General features: G+C 35.0%; 2 protein-coding genes across 6 annotated transcripts; one reads left to right on the top strand and one right to left on the bottom strand.

Annotated features, from left to right (window-relative positions):
- Positions 1-2,811: 2,811 nt before the first annotated feature.
- Positions 2,812-9,039, top strand: LOC110718639. 5 transcript variants are annotated; one of them, XR_002510938.1, is made up of 5 exons: positions 2,812-4,117; positions 5,455-5,590; positions 5,671-7,269; positions 7,671-8,302; positions 8,469-9,039. XR_002510938.1 is itself a non-coding variant. In XM_021897520.1 (4 exons), the coding sequence occupies exons 1-4, from the start codon at positions 3,462-3,464 to the stop codon at positions 8,079-8,081; spliced, it is 2,799 nt and encodes a 932-aa protein (XP_021753212.1). In that variant the 5' UTR covers positions 2,812-3,461; the 3' UTR covers positions 8,082-9,039. The 5 variants fall into 5 exon arrangements, 2 of the variants coding, with proteins under 2 accessions (XP_021753212.1, XP_021753211.1); XR_002510937.1 differs by having other exon boundaries at positions 7,671-8,309; XR_002510936.1 differs by having other exon boundaries at positions 7,671-8,362.
- Positions 9,040-12,813: 3,774 nt separating this feature from the next.
- LOC110718638 (DNA-directed RNA polymerases II and IV subunit 5A-like) lies at positions 12,814-16,007 on the bottom strand. The gene is made up of 5 exons (XM_021897518.1): positions 15,860-16,007; positions 14,893-15,104; positions 14,593-14,772; positions 14,052-14,165; positions 12,814-13,379 (listed from the first exon to the last, which is right to left on the bottom strand). Exons 2-5 carry the CDS (start codon positions 15,091-15,093, stop codon positions 13,254-13,256), a joined length of 621 nt encoding a protein of 206 aa, XP_021753210.1. The 5' UTR covers positions 15,094-15,104; positions 15,860-16,007; the 3' UTR covers positions 12,814-13,253.
- Positions 16,008-16,853: the final 846 nt, after the last annotated feature.

Genomic DNA, 16,853 nt, shown 5'->3' with positions numbered 1-16,853 from the left:
TTTGTTTTTCAACATAATAATTTAAGATATACTTTAGTGTATTATCAACACTTTAAAGGATTTGAGAGAAACATTGTGAGTAGATTTGAGATGCTATTCAAAGAAACCTTAACTTAGGGTATACATCAAGACAGTTAAAAACACGGATAGCTATAATGGGATGGGGTGATCCAAGGGACCGTCAATACATAGTTAGAAATATCATGGCTATGAAATTCTACTAAAGTTGAAAAGATTATGGCTAGATTATTATACTAATCGATAACATAATACTAAAACAGACACCAGGAATGGCACGTGTCACTTCCTGGTGCTGTTTTTTCCCTCCAAAACCACATTTTTCTTATTTTTTTTTTCTTTTTTTATTCATCAAATGTTCTTTAAATATATTTACCATATTATTAAAATATAACCTTCCTTTTTGATCACTATATTTTTGTCCAACACTATTATAGATTCACGCCATTTCTCTGTCGATAAATATCTAAAATTATCACCAAAATATTATTACATATATCGCTAATATAATTTTTCAAATTAAATCTTCATATACACTCAAATCAATAATCTATCTATAATTATTGTTGTATACTAAAGGTGAATTAAAATGACACATGTCATCACCATCATTAACAAATTCCCCGCTTAATAATCCTTTCCTTTTTGATTATTTTTGTTGGTTTTAATTTGTTTTATGTAATAACCTATAATTTTTTCTTTGCATATTGCAACATATAATGTATATAAATGATATATTTTCTACTAGGTGTCCAAAGTTTGTGCAAAAATTTCAAACCAAATTTGTTCTCAACAAAAATTTAGTAATACAACTAGATTAGCTCCCGTGCGATGCACGGATATAATATAAATAATTTATAATTGTGTATATTTTCAAGTCATATAATCACTCGATCAAAAAATGTTAAATCTTTGTATTAACATAAACCAAACTATAGAAATTAAAATAACATAAACAAAAGAAAATTCATGTCTACAACACAATTTAGTGGACTTTGTAGTTAGATGGAGTACACATATATACAAGGTTAATACTATTTGCTTTCCTTAAGATTAGCTATATGTTTCATTAAAAAAAAAAAAAAAAAGAATAGCTATATGTACCTTAAGACAAGTACTGTACTATCAATATTTAGCTTTTAAAAATAAATATTTGAGGAGAATAAAAAAAGTTTAGGCGGGAAAAAATTAAAGGAGAAGCTGACATGTGTACAATTTGGAAAAGTGATGATGTCAACGGTTGTTATTTTAGTATTAGTTATAGATACATAATCCTAACTAATCATATAATAATAAAAAAAAAATTATGTAATTTCTCCATGAATACTACTCTTAAATTTATTTATTTATTTTTTTCAAAAAAAACCCTACTACTCGGTAACGATTTTAAAAAATGTTGATTTCAAATCATCAAAAAGTAAAATAAAATCAAATAAATTTTCATAAAATGTTGTGCCGGTGAAAGTCTATCAATAATGCGAAAGGTATATCTATATATGAGTACATTGTACTATGAGGGGTCGTTTGGTTCGCGCAGGGGAATCGGAATGGAATGAATAAAGGGAATGAAAAACCATTCCATGTATTGTGTTGTTTGTTTTAAAAATATAAAGAGAATCATCCCCACCACAACATCACCACCAACACCACCACCACACCACCACCAACACCACCACACACGCCTTTTTCCGTCACTTTCTCACTTCTTCAGCCACCCCACCGCCCAGCCATCACCTTGTCGGAATCCCCCGGAGCCCGTGGCACCTCCCCTCCCCGGAAAACCTTCCCCTAATCCCTTTCACCTTTCCTTCTCCTCTGAACCCTCCAAGCTCATAAACCCTAATTATTCATCATCAATACCCCCCAAATCCCAGAAAACCCCAATTAAGAAATCCAACAAATTCTCGTTTTTCTTCTATTCGAACTTTGCTCAATCGAAACAGGGGAATCGATGGCCGACGAGTGGTCGGGGAAGGTTTTCAAGGGATGGGGGAGGTGCGACAACCTCCGGCAAGAGGTGAGGGAGGTGTAAACAAGGGCAGTGAGTTCCGACGAGGGTTGGGGAAGATTTTTGAGTGAGGTGCGAGCTTACCGGAGGTCGACGAGTGGCGGAGAAGGGACGGCGATGGGCGGGGGAAAAACGGTGAGGTGGCTGGGTGGTGGTTGTGCGGTGGGGGTAAGGTAGAAGGGTGGTGGCTGGTATAGGCACGGTGGTGTAATGCTGGCTAAGGAAAGGGAATGCAAAAGGCTAGGAGGGTGGGGAATGAACTTAGAGGGATTTGGGGGAATGAAGGGGGTAAAAGGGATTAGAAAAGTGGCCTAACAAACAACAACAAAGGGAATGATTCCCGTCGATTCCCATTCCCTTTGTTGAATACCCCAACTAAACGGCCCATGAGTACTAATCTAAAATTTTCACTCTTAATCTTAATGTCTTTAGCAATTAAGATTCAAGGTTCTTTTTAAAAAAAAAATTCATTTACAATATGAGTATTATTTTTTGGTAGATTTAGAAATTACGTGTTTTTTTTTTTGAAGAAAGATTTTGAATTTACATTATGAGTAATTCGTTATAAAATTTTGTATAACCGTCCATGGCACGGGACTTAATCTAGTTTATTTATAATTGGAGCCTCGAACACTTTTATATTATACAATTAACACTAATAAAAATTGAAATAACAGAGTAGGTAAAGGTTGAAATGTTACCTAAAGAAACTCTAAGCGCAATCACAATAAAGAGATTGGAAAACGTAAATAATGGCATAGGGTGGATGTCATAAGTCGGAAATATCATGGTATCCTCATTTGGCTATTACCAACAATTTAGATATATCCGAATGTACAATGTATGTAACAAATCCAAGAGAACATAGAGAAACAGAGTGAGTCAGTTATTACCGACAATTCAGATACACCCAAGTATATAACTACATTAAAAAAAGAGAGAAAGAAACAAAGTGTGTCGGCTATTACCGACGACTCAGCTTACACCAAGATGCATAATTTACACAACACATATTTTTCAAAAGCCACATAGGGACTCGGTAATTATCAACGATCTAGATACACCCGAATGTATAATCAATACCAGCATATATTTTTCAAAAATTCCATAGTAAACCAGTTGTACCAACGATTTAGATACACCCGAATGTATAATTTAAGACTACGGAAATTAAAGCAAAACAGAGCGAGTCGGGAATTCGGGATAGAGGTGCGGGAGACTAGGGGTGTTACAATTCAGACACAAGAAATAACGCTGAAAATGAACTGACAATTTTCAACACTCAACTCTACAATTTACACCTTTCTCTCTCTCTATAAAAGCCCCTTTCAAGCATCAACATCCAGGTGTCCACTGTCGTCTTCCACCTGGACTGCACACTGCACAACACACTTTCTCTCTCCTCTCTCTCTCTCCTCCACCGCCGTCGCCGGCAATGGAGGTTACCACCAACCAAGGTGGCAACCACCATTTCATCCCACCAATTATTCCCATTGACATGTCATCCCTAACTCACTCCGAACTCCACTCACTCTCTCTCCTCTCCTCTTCAACCCCATCAAACGACACCGTTTCCAATTCTGCCGCTAAATTCTACATCAACCCATCTCAAAGTACCCACCAACAAACCTACTCTCTCTCTCCTCACCCTCGCCGCCACCGTTTCTCTCTCCTCAACAAGGAACGTTTCGAATCCAACATGATCGTTTCCTGCCTTAAGAAACGCCTACAATTTGACGATACTACCCCTGATGATGGCCCCCACAAAAGGAACAAGGAGAATGAGAATGCGACGGTTGAGATTGTCAATAGAAATGGGGTGGTGGTCGACTTGGCGGCGCTTGAGGAGAGAGAAAATGATGGCGGGCCATTTGCGGAGGAGTTGAGGAAGATGGCGGAAGGAAGAGTAAAACAGGAGGAATTGTTGGAGGTTTTGGGTGGCATGGAAGGTGATTGGTGTAGTAGAAGGAAGAAAAGAAGGGTGGTTGACGCTTCTTTGTTAGGCGACGCTTTGCCTCTTGGTTGGAAAATTATCGTCGCTTTGCGTCGCAAGGGTGGTCAATTTTTCCCTTATTGTCGTCGTTATCTTAGGTGATTTTCTCTCTCTCACTCTCTTCTTTTTTTTTTTTTTTTTTTTTTTTTTTTTTTTTTTTTTTTGTCATTTCCAATTGCTGAAATTTCGGTTGTAAAATTGTTTAGAAATTTATGTGGTTTGAGTGATTTTTTGCGGAAAATTGACATGCATGAATTATACATTAATCTGTTTTTTTGGGATGTATTATTATGTGTAATTGTGTGTATACTTCTTTATCTTTGTAAAGGTGGTTACAATTACGGATCAAATTTCGTTTATCATCATTGTTACTCTATCGTGGCTTCTTTGTAAAAGAAAAATAAAATTAGCCGTTTTTATTTATTTATTTATTTTATTTTTAAATTAAATAAAATTGATGGAATTTTGATTAAATGGCTAATTTGCTGTTGCTGAATTGTGTGTTACTCTGTAATAATTTTTTTTTTTTTTTTTTTTTTTTTTTTTTTTTTTTTTTTTTGTAATTGCCTTAAGGGGATGTTGGTACTCGTATGAACAATAGAAATGGTGTGGAAAGGAAACAAATAAGAGGGAGGAAAGGATTTATTTAAAATCTACCTTTTTATTTGTTTGGTTTAATTATGGAAAGGAATCACTTAAACCTATCTCTCTTTATTTTTGTTTGAGGAGAGTAATGGTAATTGTTACCTTACGTGGTAGAGAGGTAACAAATAGGTGGAAACCATTACCCTTAGGTAATGGTAATTGTTACCCAAGCCTTCCAACCAAATTTGTGTCCAACCTAAATACTTTTACCAAACATGCTCCCTAGTGAGTGTTATATAAATCATTTAACAATCTATAGTTGCTTGTTTTTTTTTTACTGCTGATGTATTAGTTGGAATTCGGGGTGAGGTGAAGGTTGCATTAGTAGTTTAGCATTGATGTGAACTTTCTTCATTGTTTTCTGAGGTTTACTTTGATTTATCAAAGAATTGTAAAAAGTGGCATAACGAGCTTTTAGTTGCGGGTTTGGGGGGGGGGGGGGGTGTTATTTACACTTGGTTTCTAGGTAAACCAAGGGTATTTTTTTTGCTCATTATGATGATAACAATGGTTAATGCTCATTTAATCATCAAATTAAATGAGCAACCCGGGTGTATATAAGAGTTTCCAGGACTGATTATTGATAATGCGGCTTGAATCACTGTCTGATTCTCATCAATGACATGAAGTCTATAGGCATGCTTTATATGGTCAATTTCAAGCAAGTTTAATTGATAGAATGATCATGTCCATCACATTGTTTGGAATAGTTGGATATTGATCCTATTTAGAAGAAGATTATTGTTTTTTTTTTTTTTTTTTTTAATTTTTCATCATTATCTTATTGCAGTCCAACAGGAGAACAACTTTCATCTTGTAAGGAAGTATCATTGTATCTACAATCTTACTTTGGGATAAATGATGCTAAACTTGTGAGGGACAATAGGGTTGAATCTCAGCAACTTCAAACAGTAGATTCAGTCAATGTAAGTTCTAATCTTCCACAAGCTTGATGTTATATTTATGTTGCTTATTTGAATTAATTGAGTATGCTTCTATCCAACAGCATATGTGCATGATCTCTGAGGATGGCAACTCCATGATGGACCTTTCGAATTCACCTCTACATAGTGCATGTTTACCTATTGAACATGAGACGGATGCTTTGCTTTTGGGCATTGAGAATCTACCAGATGTTCGCATATGTGACTTGTATGAATGTTGCTCATGTAATGTAAGTTTTGATGAAAGGGATAAATATAAGCAGCACATGTTCACGCTTCACCAAAAGACAACAAAGAGATACAGTGTCGATATACATCTGGAAGATAAAGTAATTGTAAAAGATGGAAAAACCGACTGCCAGCATCTGGACGATAAAGTAATTGTTAAAGATGGAAAAACTGACTGCCAGCATCTGGATGATAAAGTAATTGTAAAAGATGGAAAAAGTGACTGCCAGAAGAAGAGGAGACGTAAACTTGGATTATCCGTGTCAGATGGAGTAATAATGAAAGATGGAAAATATGGATGCCAATTTTGTCCTAAAGTATTTGAAGAAAGGCGCCGCTATCTAGGCCATGTAGGAAATCATGTTAAAGGCTCTATCGAAACACCCAAGGATTTACTTGTTCATTTGAATGGCCATGCAAGGGCTCCTTGCATGCGGAGTTTGCCCTCCGGCATCAGCAACCCAAGAGTGGATGCTTTGGTTGAAATTGCTCAAAGTTCAAATCAGCCCAACAATGGTCCAGTGTTTGTGAAAGAGCCTTCCAGTGTTAATAATGTTGATCAGCTTAGTGCGGCTAAGAAGTTGCAACATACTGATCAAATGTCTAAAAGCAACTCTTGCCATGATGAAGTAACTGTAGGAAAACGCTGCCGTAAAGGGAAAACTTTTACTGGAGAGTTGTATCGGTGCAAGATGGTGAGTGGTAAGTTAAGTGCTTGTCCTAATAATACTGTAGGAGAAAATGGTTCTGAGGAAGGTAAACTGTCATCTCAAGGATTGCATCCATCATGCGATAGAGTTCGTAAGATGTCAGTGACTGATGCAGATGCCAATCACTTAGATCCTTCGATAGGTGGTCTTGAAGGGGAGGACATTGGTGAAGACAAAATTTTATCCTTAGAACTAAATCCACAGGGTAAGATGAGAGAAATACTTGGGACTGATGTAGATATCAATGTTCCAGCAACATGTCCTGATGAACGTGAAATAGAAAAGGATGTAAGAAAAGATGAAACTCTGTCTATGAAGATAAATCCACTTGCTAAGATGAGCAAGATGTCCATTGTCGACGGAGAGATAAAGCGGCAATCTTTTATCTGCAATATAGCATCTTCTGAGAAGAATTCTTGCTCTGAAACAACAATGACACCGGCTGCTGAAAGTGGCATTGCTGAAATTGTCAGTTGCAATAATACTGCTGCTGACGATGAGGATTTGCCTAATATCCATCCTTTATGGTGCAATGAGAAATCTTCTGATTATGATTCTTCTGGCAAAAGGACTCAGTTGGATGTACATATGACCGAGCCCAAACATGCGCAAAATTATGACAGTGATCTTGTTACTATTTCTGGTAAAAATCATGCATCGAACTGTACAGCGCCTCAAGTACCAGTGAATTCTTCATCAACATTTGATGAGATATTTGAAAAGGTAATAATCCTGATTATTGATGTCTGTGATCTCCAGCTAATTCTGATATCTCGATCTTCCTAGCCTTGGGAAATGTTAGACTTGCATTGCTGGGTGTATTGCTATCTGGACTTGCTTTTTGTTTTGCATACCTAATGTCTGGCTGCTTCATACTTGCATGTGATGGATTTTGGATCAATAGTAAAATGGATGTCAACTGGTAATTGGTCTGAGACTCTGGAATCTGGGCTATATAAGCTCCAAACGTATCCATTTTGGTCTTTGACATGCATTACATTTTCCATTATGCAATTTACTTGCCATGCTGAGCTCTTTCTCTTCCTGTGGATATGTTGTAATAAATGCTTGCATTGCTTTTTGTTTAGAAAAAGAGACTAATTATGTGTTTTTGTTCTTACCAGCAGGCTGGACAAGATATATGCAGTCTTGATCAGAATCTCGAAAGTGTCAATGGTCTTGAGTACTTGAAGCTGGATGTCATAGAACCTCAGATGTACAAGTACAATGCCATGAGCCGAGAAGATTCCATTTCCTTCTATGATGTATCCATGGATCTGAGAAATAATATAGGGTTAGGACTAGGACTTGATGACCCTCTGAAATCTCAACCAGAATTTCCTCAAGAAATGGCTCGCAGTTGTCTGACTACAACTGTTTGTGTCTGGTGCGGGGTAGAGTTCTCTCATGAGATTGCTGATATTGAACCACAGCCAGACTCAGTTGGTTTCATGTGTCCATCTTGCAGGGCTAAGATCTCGAAGCAATTCAATGAATTGGAAAATAACTTCTCCTTGAGTCCTCAACTGTTTTAACTGATCATCCTTTAATCTAGACCCTTTTTTTTTTCTTTGGTCAACATTGTTTTACAGGTAGTTTCTGTTATAGGCAAGAAACTCTGATTGCTGTTTAGCAAATAAGTTAGCAAGTGCTTTGTAATTGTGTTAGCAAGTGCTTTGTAATTGTGTTAGCAAGTGCTTTGTAATTGGAAGGCAACTTCTTATCAAGTCAAACCCAGGAGAAGTTATCAAGCCTGGTTAGTGGTTAGTATCATTTTGGACATGTTCCAAGTTTATTAGACCTTTTATCAAGGAAGGTATTGAAAGAATTATAGTAGAATGACAATAAGTCTCAAATTTTGATCATCCCAAATCCCTACTAACTGTCATCTTTAATTGTTGGTATATGTGAGCACTGAGCAGATCAATTCAAGGCAATTGATGAAGAGGGCATGCCAATTTACCGGAGGCCATTCAGGGCAAGATGTACATCCATTTCACAGTGGAGTTCCCCGATTCTTTGAACCCTGATCAAGTTGCAGCATTGGAAGCGATCCTTTCTCCTAAGCCATCAATGGCTCTCACAGACATGGAGTTTTTTGTTATTTTAATGTGAAGAGACAACATTTGCATAATGTCAGCGTTGAAGAAGAAATTGAAAGGAAGCAGACACAGGCACAGCAGGAGGCATACGATGAAGATGACAAACCTGCCGGTGGCCATAGGGTCCAGTGTGCTCAACAGTGATCTTATTGATCAGATGGCTACCATTGCATGACTTTGAGTCAATGAATATGTCTCTGAATTTAGTGTTGCTCTTGGAAAACCAATGTCTTAACTTTGTCATGATCTATCATCCTCCTATTCGTGGGAACTTTGAGTTTATTGCTCGGTGTACTGTAGTTGCTGCTTAGGAATTTAGAATACAAGTATGTACTTTAAACAAGTTAATATAGAACTTCAAAGAAATCAAAGCTAATCTTTCTCTCTTCCAGTGTTAAAATTTCCAACTTCTTACTGAACCTAAGCTGCTCTGGAATTGCTGGTGGCCTCAAGTTACTCCATATATTATGATTTTCTTGTATAAATGATATCCTTTACAGCTTTACTCAGCTGTAATAATGCTTCTCTCATTCACATAAATAAATGCACTATTTCTCTTGTTTGTAAATGCCGCTTGGTTATTTTCTATTAATGAAATTCATTTTCTAGCACTATTTCTCAAAGAATGCGAGAACTGTGTAGCTTGTTGCTATAATTCATAATTCGCCATTAAAACACGAGCTGCAAACTAGCATATTCATATAGTCGTATATTGATATAAGTTTAGTTTAGTAAAAATAAGTTCAGTTTAGTAAATTAAATTTAACTTCAGTAAAAATAAATTCAGTTCAATAATATTAAGTTGAAAGAATAGGTCCTTCCTTGCTCCTCTAGTCAATTGCCTCAACAAAGTCACAATTCCAAATTCTTAAAAAAAAAAAAAAAAAAAATCCTAATAGTGAAATCACTTTTGGGCTAATAATCACCACTTCCATTAAATAATAACTGGTAAATTTTTTAAGCTCTAATTTCCTTTATATATTGGAATAAAAAAATATCTTTTAAAAACACCATTTTACGAATAAAAACCTTTTAAAAGTTTTTTTGTTTAAAAAAACTACCAAGTTCACTTTGTTGCAAAAGGAGACGTATTTCCTTAATTACCCTTTAATTAATTTTTATTACACTTTAATTTCCTCAATTTTGTCTAATTAACCTCTTAACTCACCAAATTAATAAATAATCTTACTGGGTAGGTGTAGGCACCAATCATGTTTCATCAAGGCCTTAGCCAGATTTGGACTTAGCTTAATACTGGATTGACTCAGCGCCAGTCAGACTAGTTGGCTCATTTGCTTATTGCAATCTAGTCCTTACGGCTTAGTCCAGTTTTGGCCTACGGAATACTCGTATCTTTTTGCGTTTTTTTTTTTAATTGAGTTAAACAAGTTGAGTACAAAGTTTAAATACTATAACTGCAACAACTGAAAGGTGAGTACCCAATCTGCAGAAAAGCCAAACCGTTTTGTGTATGAACAAAAACCAATTGTGATGGGTTATGATAACTTGTTGGCCTGATGCAAATTAGTGATGCTCCATGTAATATAGCATGTCCCCAAGCAGAGATTGAGAGTTTAGATTCCAAAAATAACGGTCTAGTAATTAACCGGAGACGTTTAATCATTGACTCTGCCAAACCGTTTTGTATATGAACATGTGCTACAGGATGTTCAACATTTATCCCTATAGACATGCAATAATCATCAAAAGCTTGAGAAGTAAATTCACCAGCATTATCAAGATGAATAGTCTTGATAGGAGAATTTGGAAAATGTCCTATTAATTTAATCAACAGAGCTAGTAATCTCGTGAACGCCAGGTTACGAGTTGATAACAAAGATACATGTGACCATCAAGTCGATGCATCGATCAATATCATAGAATATCTAAATGGTACACATGGGGGGTGTATGGCCCACATAAATCCCCTGTATACGTTCCAGAAAATTAATTGATTCATAATTTATCTTAAGTGGTGATGGACGAATTATCAACTTGCCTTCTGAGCAAGCAACACATGAAAAATTATTATGAAGAATCTGCCGGCTCTTCAATAAATGACCACAAGAATTCTCAATTATTTTCACATCATTATTGAACCGGGATGGCCTAACCGGTCATGCCAAACAATGAAGTCATCAGTAAACTTCTGGTTCACAATAGTGTGTGTCTCAATTGCATTGATCTTTGTGTAGTACAAACCGGTAGAAAATGCAGGCAATTTCTCTAAGATACTTTTGTGCCTTGGTTTATATTAGTGATTTGAAGGAATTCATCGTTTCCTTCACTAATTGTCTCAATATTATTGCCATTATTACGAATATCTTTAAAGCTTAGCAAGTTTTTTTGAGACAACAGGGAGTATAATGCATCAATTATTTCAATTTTTGTTCCCCAAGGCAATATTATGTTAACTCTTCCGAAGCCTTCAATTAAATTTATACTACCCGATATAGTACTCACACTAACCTTTTTCAAAATCAATTGAGAGAAATAATTCTTATTTATAAGTATAGTATGAGTAGTTGCACTATCAGCAAGACACAATTGTTCATCATTTATTGTCAATTGAACTTGAGGAGTATTCATACTAGGACGAGATTCATGACTTTTCATCAACAACTCGTTATTTTGTTCAGGCACAAGCAAATAAGATATTAATTTAGAATATTTTTTAAAACCTTTCTCTCGATATTGTGTCTGCAGGACAATATTAGTTGTTGACACTAATAATAATAATGTTGAGGTTGGTTGGATGGGGTAGTGTAGGGTCTATATATGCACCGACAAGACTATAAGATCGAGTTCAGATTTATCTGGAATTCGTATAATCAATATACACCCGACTAAAGCGTTTGGTTTATATCTTAACTGCCGCATATGAACTGCTTTTGTGTGATACAAGGTCATCCGCCTTGAAGAATTTGTGTCGATTTTCCGCATTCACAGTCTTCCAACTTTACAGAATATGAGGAATACAAGCATTTTACAGTCTTCCAACCACTTACAAGTTGAGCTCCAACACTGGCCTACGCCTCTTCCTACTATCCGCCCATCCTAATCATTCTACTTTGCAATTTCTTTAATTTATGTTTAGTTACTGTCTTGCTACTCTTTTATCATTCATAAAAAGATTTATTCTGGGTTTCTGATTTTGAGCTGAGTTTGTTGAAATACTTTGTTTTGAATAGTTTCAGATTTAATCTGGCTTTATGAAATTTTGTGTGTTTGACTGCTTACAGAGATGATAATTCACTGGGTTTAACATAAATTATGTTAAGCTTCTCGATCTGTACATATTTTTTTTTACCTCGGTGGAATTTACATACAAAAGTTTATATACTTATTTCCATTATTATCAATTATGCCACCTACCAAACTGGCTGTTAGTACTCATAACAGTGTACATTAAGATCTCAAAAGAGTAAATCAAGGTCTCCAAGAATCCTAGCATGCAATGGGGACTAGGTGACAGAAAGACCCAAGCTACCTGAGGGCTGAGGTGGTTACCCTTGACTTAATGTCTACAGGTCTGAGGGACAGTCTCGATGAATCACGATAACCATAATATTCTCTTGCCAATGGCTGTCCATGTACTGTCAATGCTGGTGTCACCTTACATATATATATATCTGGAGGCCAAACTAGTAGCAACCTCCACGTAATCTCCGAAAACACTACAAGCCTCCCCACTGTGGGTTTTGATTTGTAAGTACCTCCTTTGGCATAGCCAAGATTGATTGGTGCACATCAGAAGGCATAAGAATATAAGATGGTGTTGCAATTTGGACAGTTAATGCTTATTAAATTAGGTATAATGAGGATGCAGTCAGTGCTTATTAGGTATAATGAGAAATACATGTATCCATTCTCCCTGACAAAATGACGAGGCTTCAAGATGATAAAGATGAACCATATATCCAATAATTATTTAATCAGCTCAATAAAATAAGATGGAATTTAGAATTCATTTCACTATAACCAAAAACAGCTCTACATATTTCAATAAGTTACACAAAAATCTATACTTAGAGGAACGACTTTGACACCAGCAACATGAGCTCTATGATCAAGCTCTTCAGATACTTCAAGGTAATGACACATTAGAACAGTATTTGAACATAAGTTACCATCAAATGTGCCGCATAATTTGCAGGTGGAGAGGTTAAATAAGGCCTTAAAAAGTTGAGCCTATTTTATTCATCAGAGTGAGACCATCTTTTGGCTTTTGTTCGTCAAAAGGAAGGGTACACCATTGTGAATAAAAAGTGTTGAACATTTTCTTTTGGCACTGATACATACGGTATATTGCAGGTGCCACAATATGAATTAACAGCAAGTAAACAATCAGAGCTAAAATTCGATGGATTACACAAAGCTAAGTTTTAGGAGGAGCTGTTACTATTTTTTAACTAATAACATGCTAGTATAACTTTCACCTGGCAGATCATTGCAAAAGGAAATAAACCTTCTGGACACTTGTACTGTAGGATGACAAACTCAACCATACCATGGACTTAAATGGTAAAGTTCTCCTCAATTACTACTGTTACTACAGATACCAATCTTGGTAGAGTCTGGAATATGTTTGTGAGACGGCATAAATCATACAACGTATCGATATGTGACATATCTTCCGGCTGTTTCACTAGGGCGAATAATCTTCACAACTTGTCCACGCTTAAGTCCATAATATCTTGCAACTGGATCATTCATCTGAATTCTTGGTAGCTGAACTCAGGAGCCAAAACACAAGGCAAAGAAAAAAAAATCAGAAGCTACTTCATAACTGAACAAAGGTGAAAATTAGAATATCCAAGGAAGCAAGGCTTTATAAAAACAATAGGGAGAAGGAAAACAATATGGGGTATATTGAAACACTAATATTGTTTCAGAAATGCAGGCTTCATAAAAACCATAAACACTATCAATATATAATTCCAGTTATCTTTTACTAAGTGAGACCAACCAGTTCATGGGTCCTCAAGATGAACCTTTTTACAAATATATTCATATCAAAATATGAAATTGTGACACAAGTGAGTCCATGTATTGAGCTCCATGGTTGTTAAATTTACAAATCTTGAAGTTGAAGGCCTGTAGAAGTTTTGATTCCTCAGCCCAAAATTGTCACTCTCAATCTTAAATTCCAATTATCAATCTAGATTTACGTAGTTTTATTGTCATGCTGTAATTATATAAAGAATCAAGAATTAAGCAACCATACATACTTAAGGACTAAAACAATAAAGAAATATGCAATATATATCACACAGGGTTAAAATTTGTGAATGCTTTACTCACATGCATTTCATGCAAGATTTAGTTCACAGTTTTGCACTATAGCAGCAGCCCAGGAGATAAAAATAGAAAAAAAAATACACTAGCATGAAATGTACTGACCTGAGTTTCCTTGACTGTATACCTTTGGAGCAGGGTCTTCTTTTCTTCATCATTTAGCAATTGATGCTCAGGAACAAGAACATGCTCCTTGATATTAACCAACATCTCTGCCTCCTGAAGCAGAAACATACATGTTACGACATACAGACAAACCGTTTTCATATATTTAGCCCAAACATGAAATCAACAGAAAACTCCACTAGCAGCTTAGTCTCCATAGTGTAACATAAGGATCATCAGATAATCACCGAATGGGTAGACATCCTTACAAGCTATAAAATGAAATGTTATGGCCTTTTAGCATTACAGATAGGACAAAATAAGACATTGTAAACAATGATCCATGCTATCATTCAACAGTGCAACAATGTGCAGTATGGCATATAGTCCTGACTTGACCACTATGAAATTAGCAACAGGTGAGCACATGACTACTTCAGTACAGACAACAGAGCTCGATAAAATTGGAGAATGTATAAAGATGCATTTCATTTATAGATTATTCAAGTACGAACTAGACCAACAAAAGGGTTATATTAACCTGAAAAACCTCCAGGTGGAATTTTGAAGACATTTCACTTATGCAAGTCTTGGCAAAAGGAGTCAGGTTCTGTTGGACCACCAGAATTGCTCTCGGAACATTTTCATTTTTCATAATATTGGCGTAATTCTTTATTGTTTTAACACCAACCTTAGGCTCCTCAGGGAAGAAAACATATATCTGCAACAGAATAAAATCGTCAGCTGATAGTTTTTGGATAAAGGCAGAACAAAGAGAATGTCTGGAAATGCAAGACATATTTGCCATGTAAAATTTATCAATGAAGAACTCGAGGTGTACCTGGTCAGAGCTATCATTTCGTTTGCTTTTTTGGATAGAAAGAGCATCCCTCTTCAAAAACTCACCATATCTACTAATGAACTGCTGCTTTGACATGTTGAGCTCATGATCAGCCACAATATAACCTCTGTCATTCAACATTTGCATTATTGTCCTCTGAATTCTGTATAATCTAGTTATCTCTTCATCTGAGGAAGCCATTTAATTGATATCTGCAAGAAAACAACTCTTAATATCATTTTCCACCATTTAAAGAACAAAAAAAAGGCGGAATAAGTAACTTAATCAAGATCTCATATCAATCAATTTGACACACGAAAGTTCTTACTTGTACCCCTACTGTCGGAGAGCTTTCAATTACATACAAAGTCCAATTATTGACCCAAAAGGTCAAAATTCATGATAATCTAATTAGTCTGGCAAGAATGCTAATGACTTTAATTTGAGATTTTGAATTCAAAGTTCAGTAGCATGAGCTCTTGGCAACTACACTGTATAGTCATTGTTTTAATTCAATGAACATCGGACAACACGAAAAAGACCAAAGATTACTATCCCCAGGCTTAAAGAATTCATCTTGAGCTCAAACACTGCTTGTTGAGCTCATAGTGAAAAGAAAACCCATGAACAGAAATCACAACAAGGCCCGTCCCTAAGCCCAAGGAGAAGAGGTCTGATTTCATAGTTAATCCTAGAATTAAAGGTTCCTGCATATATTAGCAGCCAAATTTGGTTCAATTATCAATAAGGCTCGAAAAAATACATACTTTTAGCGATATTTGATTCAATTATCAATTAGGTTCATAATTTGATCTTTCATAATCATAATCTTAGTAATTAAAACCAATAGCTAAGATTTTCGTTAAACCCTAAACTTACTACACAGACAATTAAATTAAACTAAATCAAAGATAAACCCTAGATTGTGAAATTGATATGATAATTACTAAAAGAAACAGAAACTTACCTTAGAATCTGCTTCAATGGGGGATACAAGTATTAGAAGGCGCCTCAATGAAGAACGTCAAGTGCGCTTGGAAAAGGAGAGAGAGGGGTAGGAAGAGGAGTAGGATTTTTTTTCTTCTTATACAATTAGAGCAATTCAATACTTTGGAGCCCTTTATAAACCCTGGTACACCCCAATTATAAAAGTCTGATCCGTCCAATAAATGAAATAAAATATTGCAAAATATTTTCCTTCAAAAAAAAAAGTTAGAAAAGATTTAATGTATCCTTTCAAATATATATTGATACCATAAACTTTTTAACCTAATTTTTTTTTTTTTTTAAAATATCTATATAGGAAAGAAATATTATACATAAATAAAATATTACAAAAGATTTTCCTTCAAAAAAAAAAAAAGATTAGAAAAGATTTAATGTATCCTTCCAAATATATATTGATACCATAAACTTTTTAACCTAACTTATGACATATGTAGAGTTACGTACTATTTTAACATTAATAAAAACAAGGATTTTTTTGAATTTTTTTTTTTTTTTTTTTTTTTTTTGTATTTATTCATGTATGAAAAGCTTGCCAAGAAAGATATGAAAAAATATTTTAAGTCAGTTGATTATTGAGGGAAAAAAATACAACATACGTAAGAGAGAATGAATAATAGTTTGCAAAAAAGAAATCTATTTATAAGTTACATACATATTGATGATATATATATATATACGCGTTTTAAAGTATTTTTTTTTTGCTAATAATAGACTTTCATAATAAATTCATTTTACAAATTAATAACTTAGCCAGATTTAATTTCTTATAATTAAATATAATGTTATTTAAAGAATAGTTATTGAAAATTATCATGCATGACACGGGACCTAACCTAGTACCTTATAAGAGTCTGACGTATAGTTATCAACGGAATATTTTGGCCAATAATATCTTTAATTAGCAATAAGTTTACATATAATATTTTGATATTTGATGATATTTGAAACCTATA

The sequence above is a fragment of the Chenopodium quinoa genome, unplaced genomic scaffold (assembly GCF_001683475.1).
Source record: "Chenopodium quinoa cultivar QQ74 unplaced genomic scaffold, ASM168347v1, whole genome shotgun sequence".
Classification (NCBI taxonomy): Eukaryota; Viridiplantae; Streptophyta; class Magnoliopsida; order Caryophyllales; family Amaranthaceae; genus Chenopodium; species Chenopodium quinoa.
Note: the sequence above shows the minus strand (reverse complement) of the source record. Positions and strands in the feature narration are given on the sequence as shown.

What these genes read in the sequence shown, in the direction of transcription:
- LOC110718638 (XM_021897518.1), bottom strand. Translation starts at nt 15,093, where the DNA reads ATGGCTTCCTCAGATGAAGAGATAACTAGATTATACAGAATTCAGAGG. An exon ending in TCCACCTGGAGGTTTTTCAG is followed by an intron (nt 14,166 to 14,592) that starts GTTAATATAACC and finishes TTTCTGCTTCAG; the next exon opens with GAGGCAGAGATGTTGGTTAA. An exon ending in ATACAGTCAAGGAAACTCAG is followed by an intron (nt 13,380 to 14,051) that starts GTCAGTACATTT and finishes TCCTGAGTTCAG; the next exon opens with CTACCAAGAATTCAGATGAA.
- LOC110718639 (XM_021897519.1), top strand. Translation starts at nt 3,462, where the DNA reads ATGGAGGTTACCACCAACCAAGGTGGCAACCACCATTTCATCCCACCA. An exon ending in AAACAGTAGATTCAGTCAAT is followed by an intron (nt 5,591 to 5,670) that starts GTAAGTTCTAAT and finishes TCTATCCAACAG; the next exon opens with CATATGTGCATGATCTCTGA. An exon ending in TTGATGAGATATTTGAAAAG is followed by an intron (nt 7,270 to 7,670) that starts GTAATAATCCTG and finishes TGTTCTTACCAG; the next exon opens with CAGGCTGGACAAGATATATG.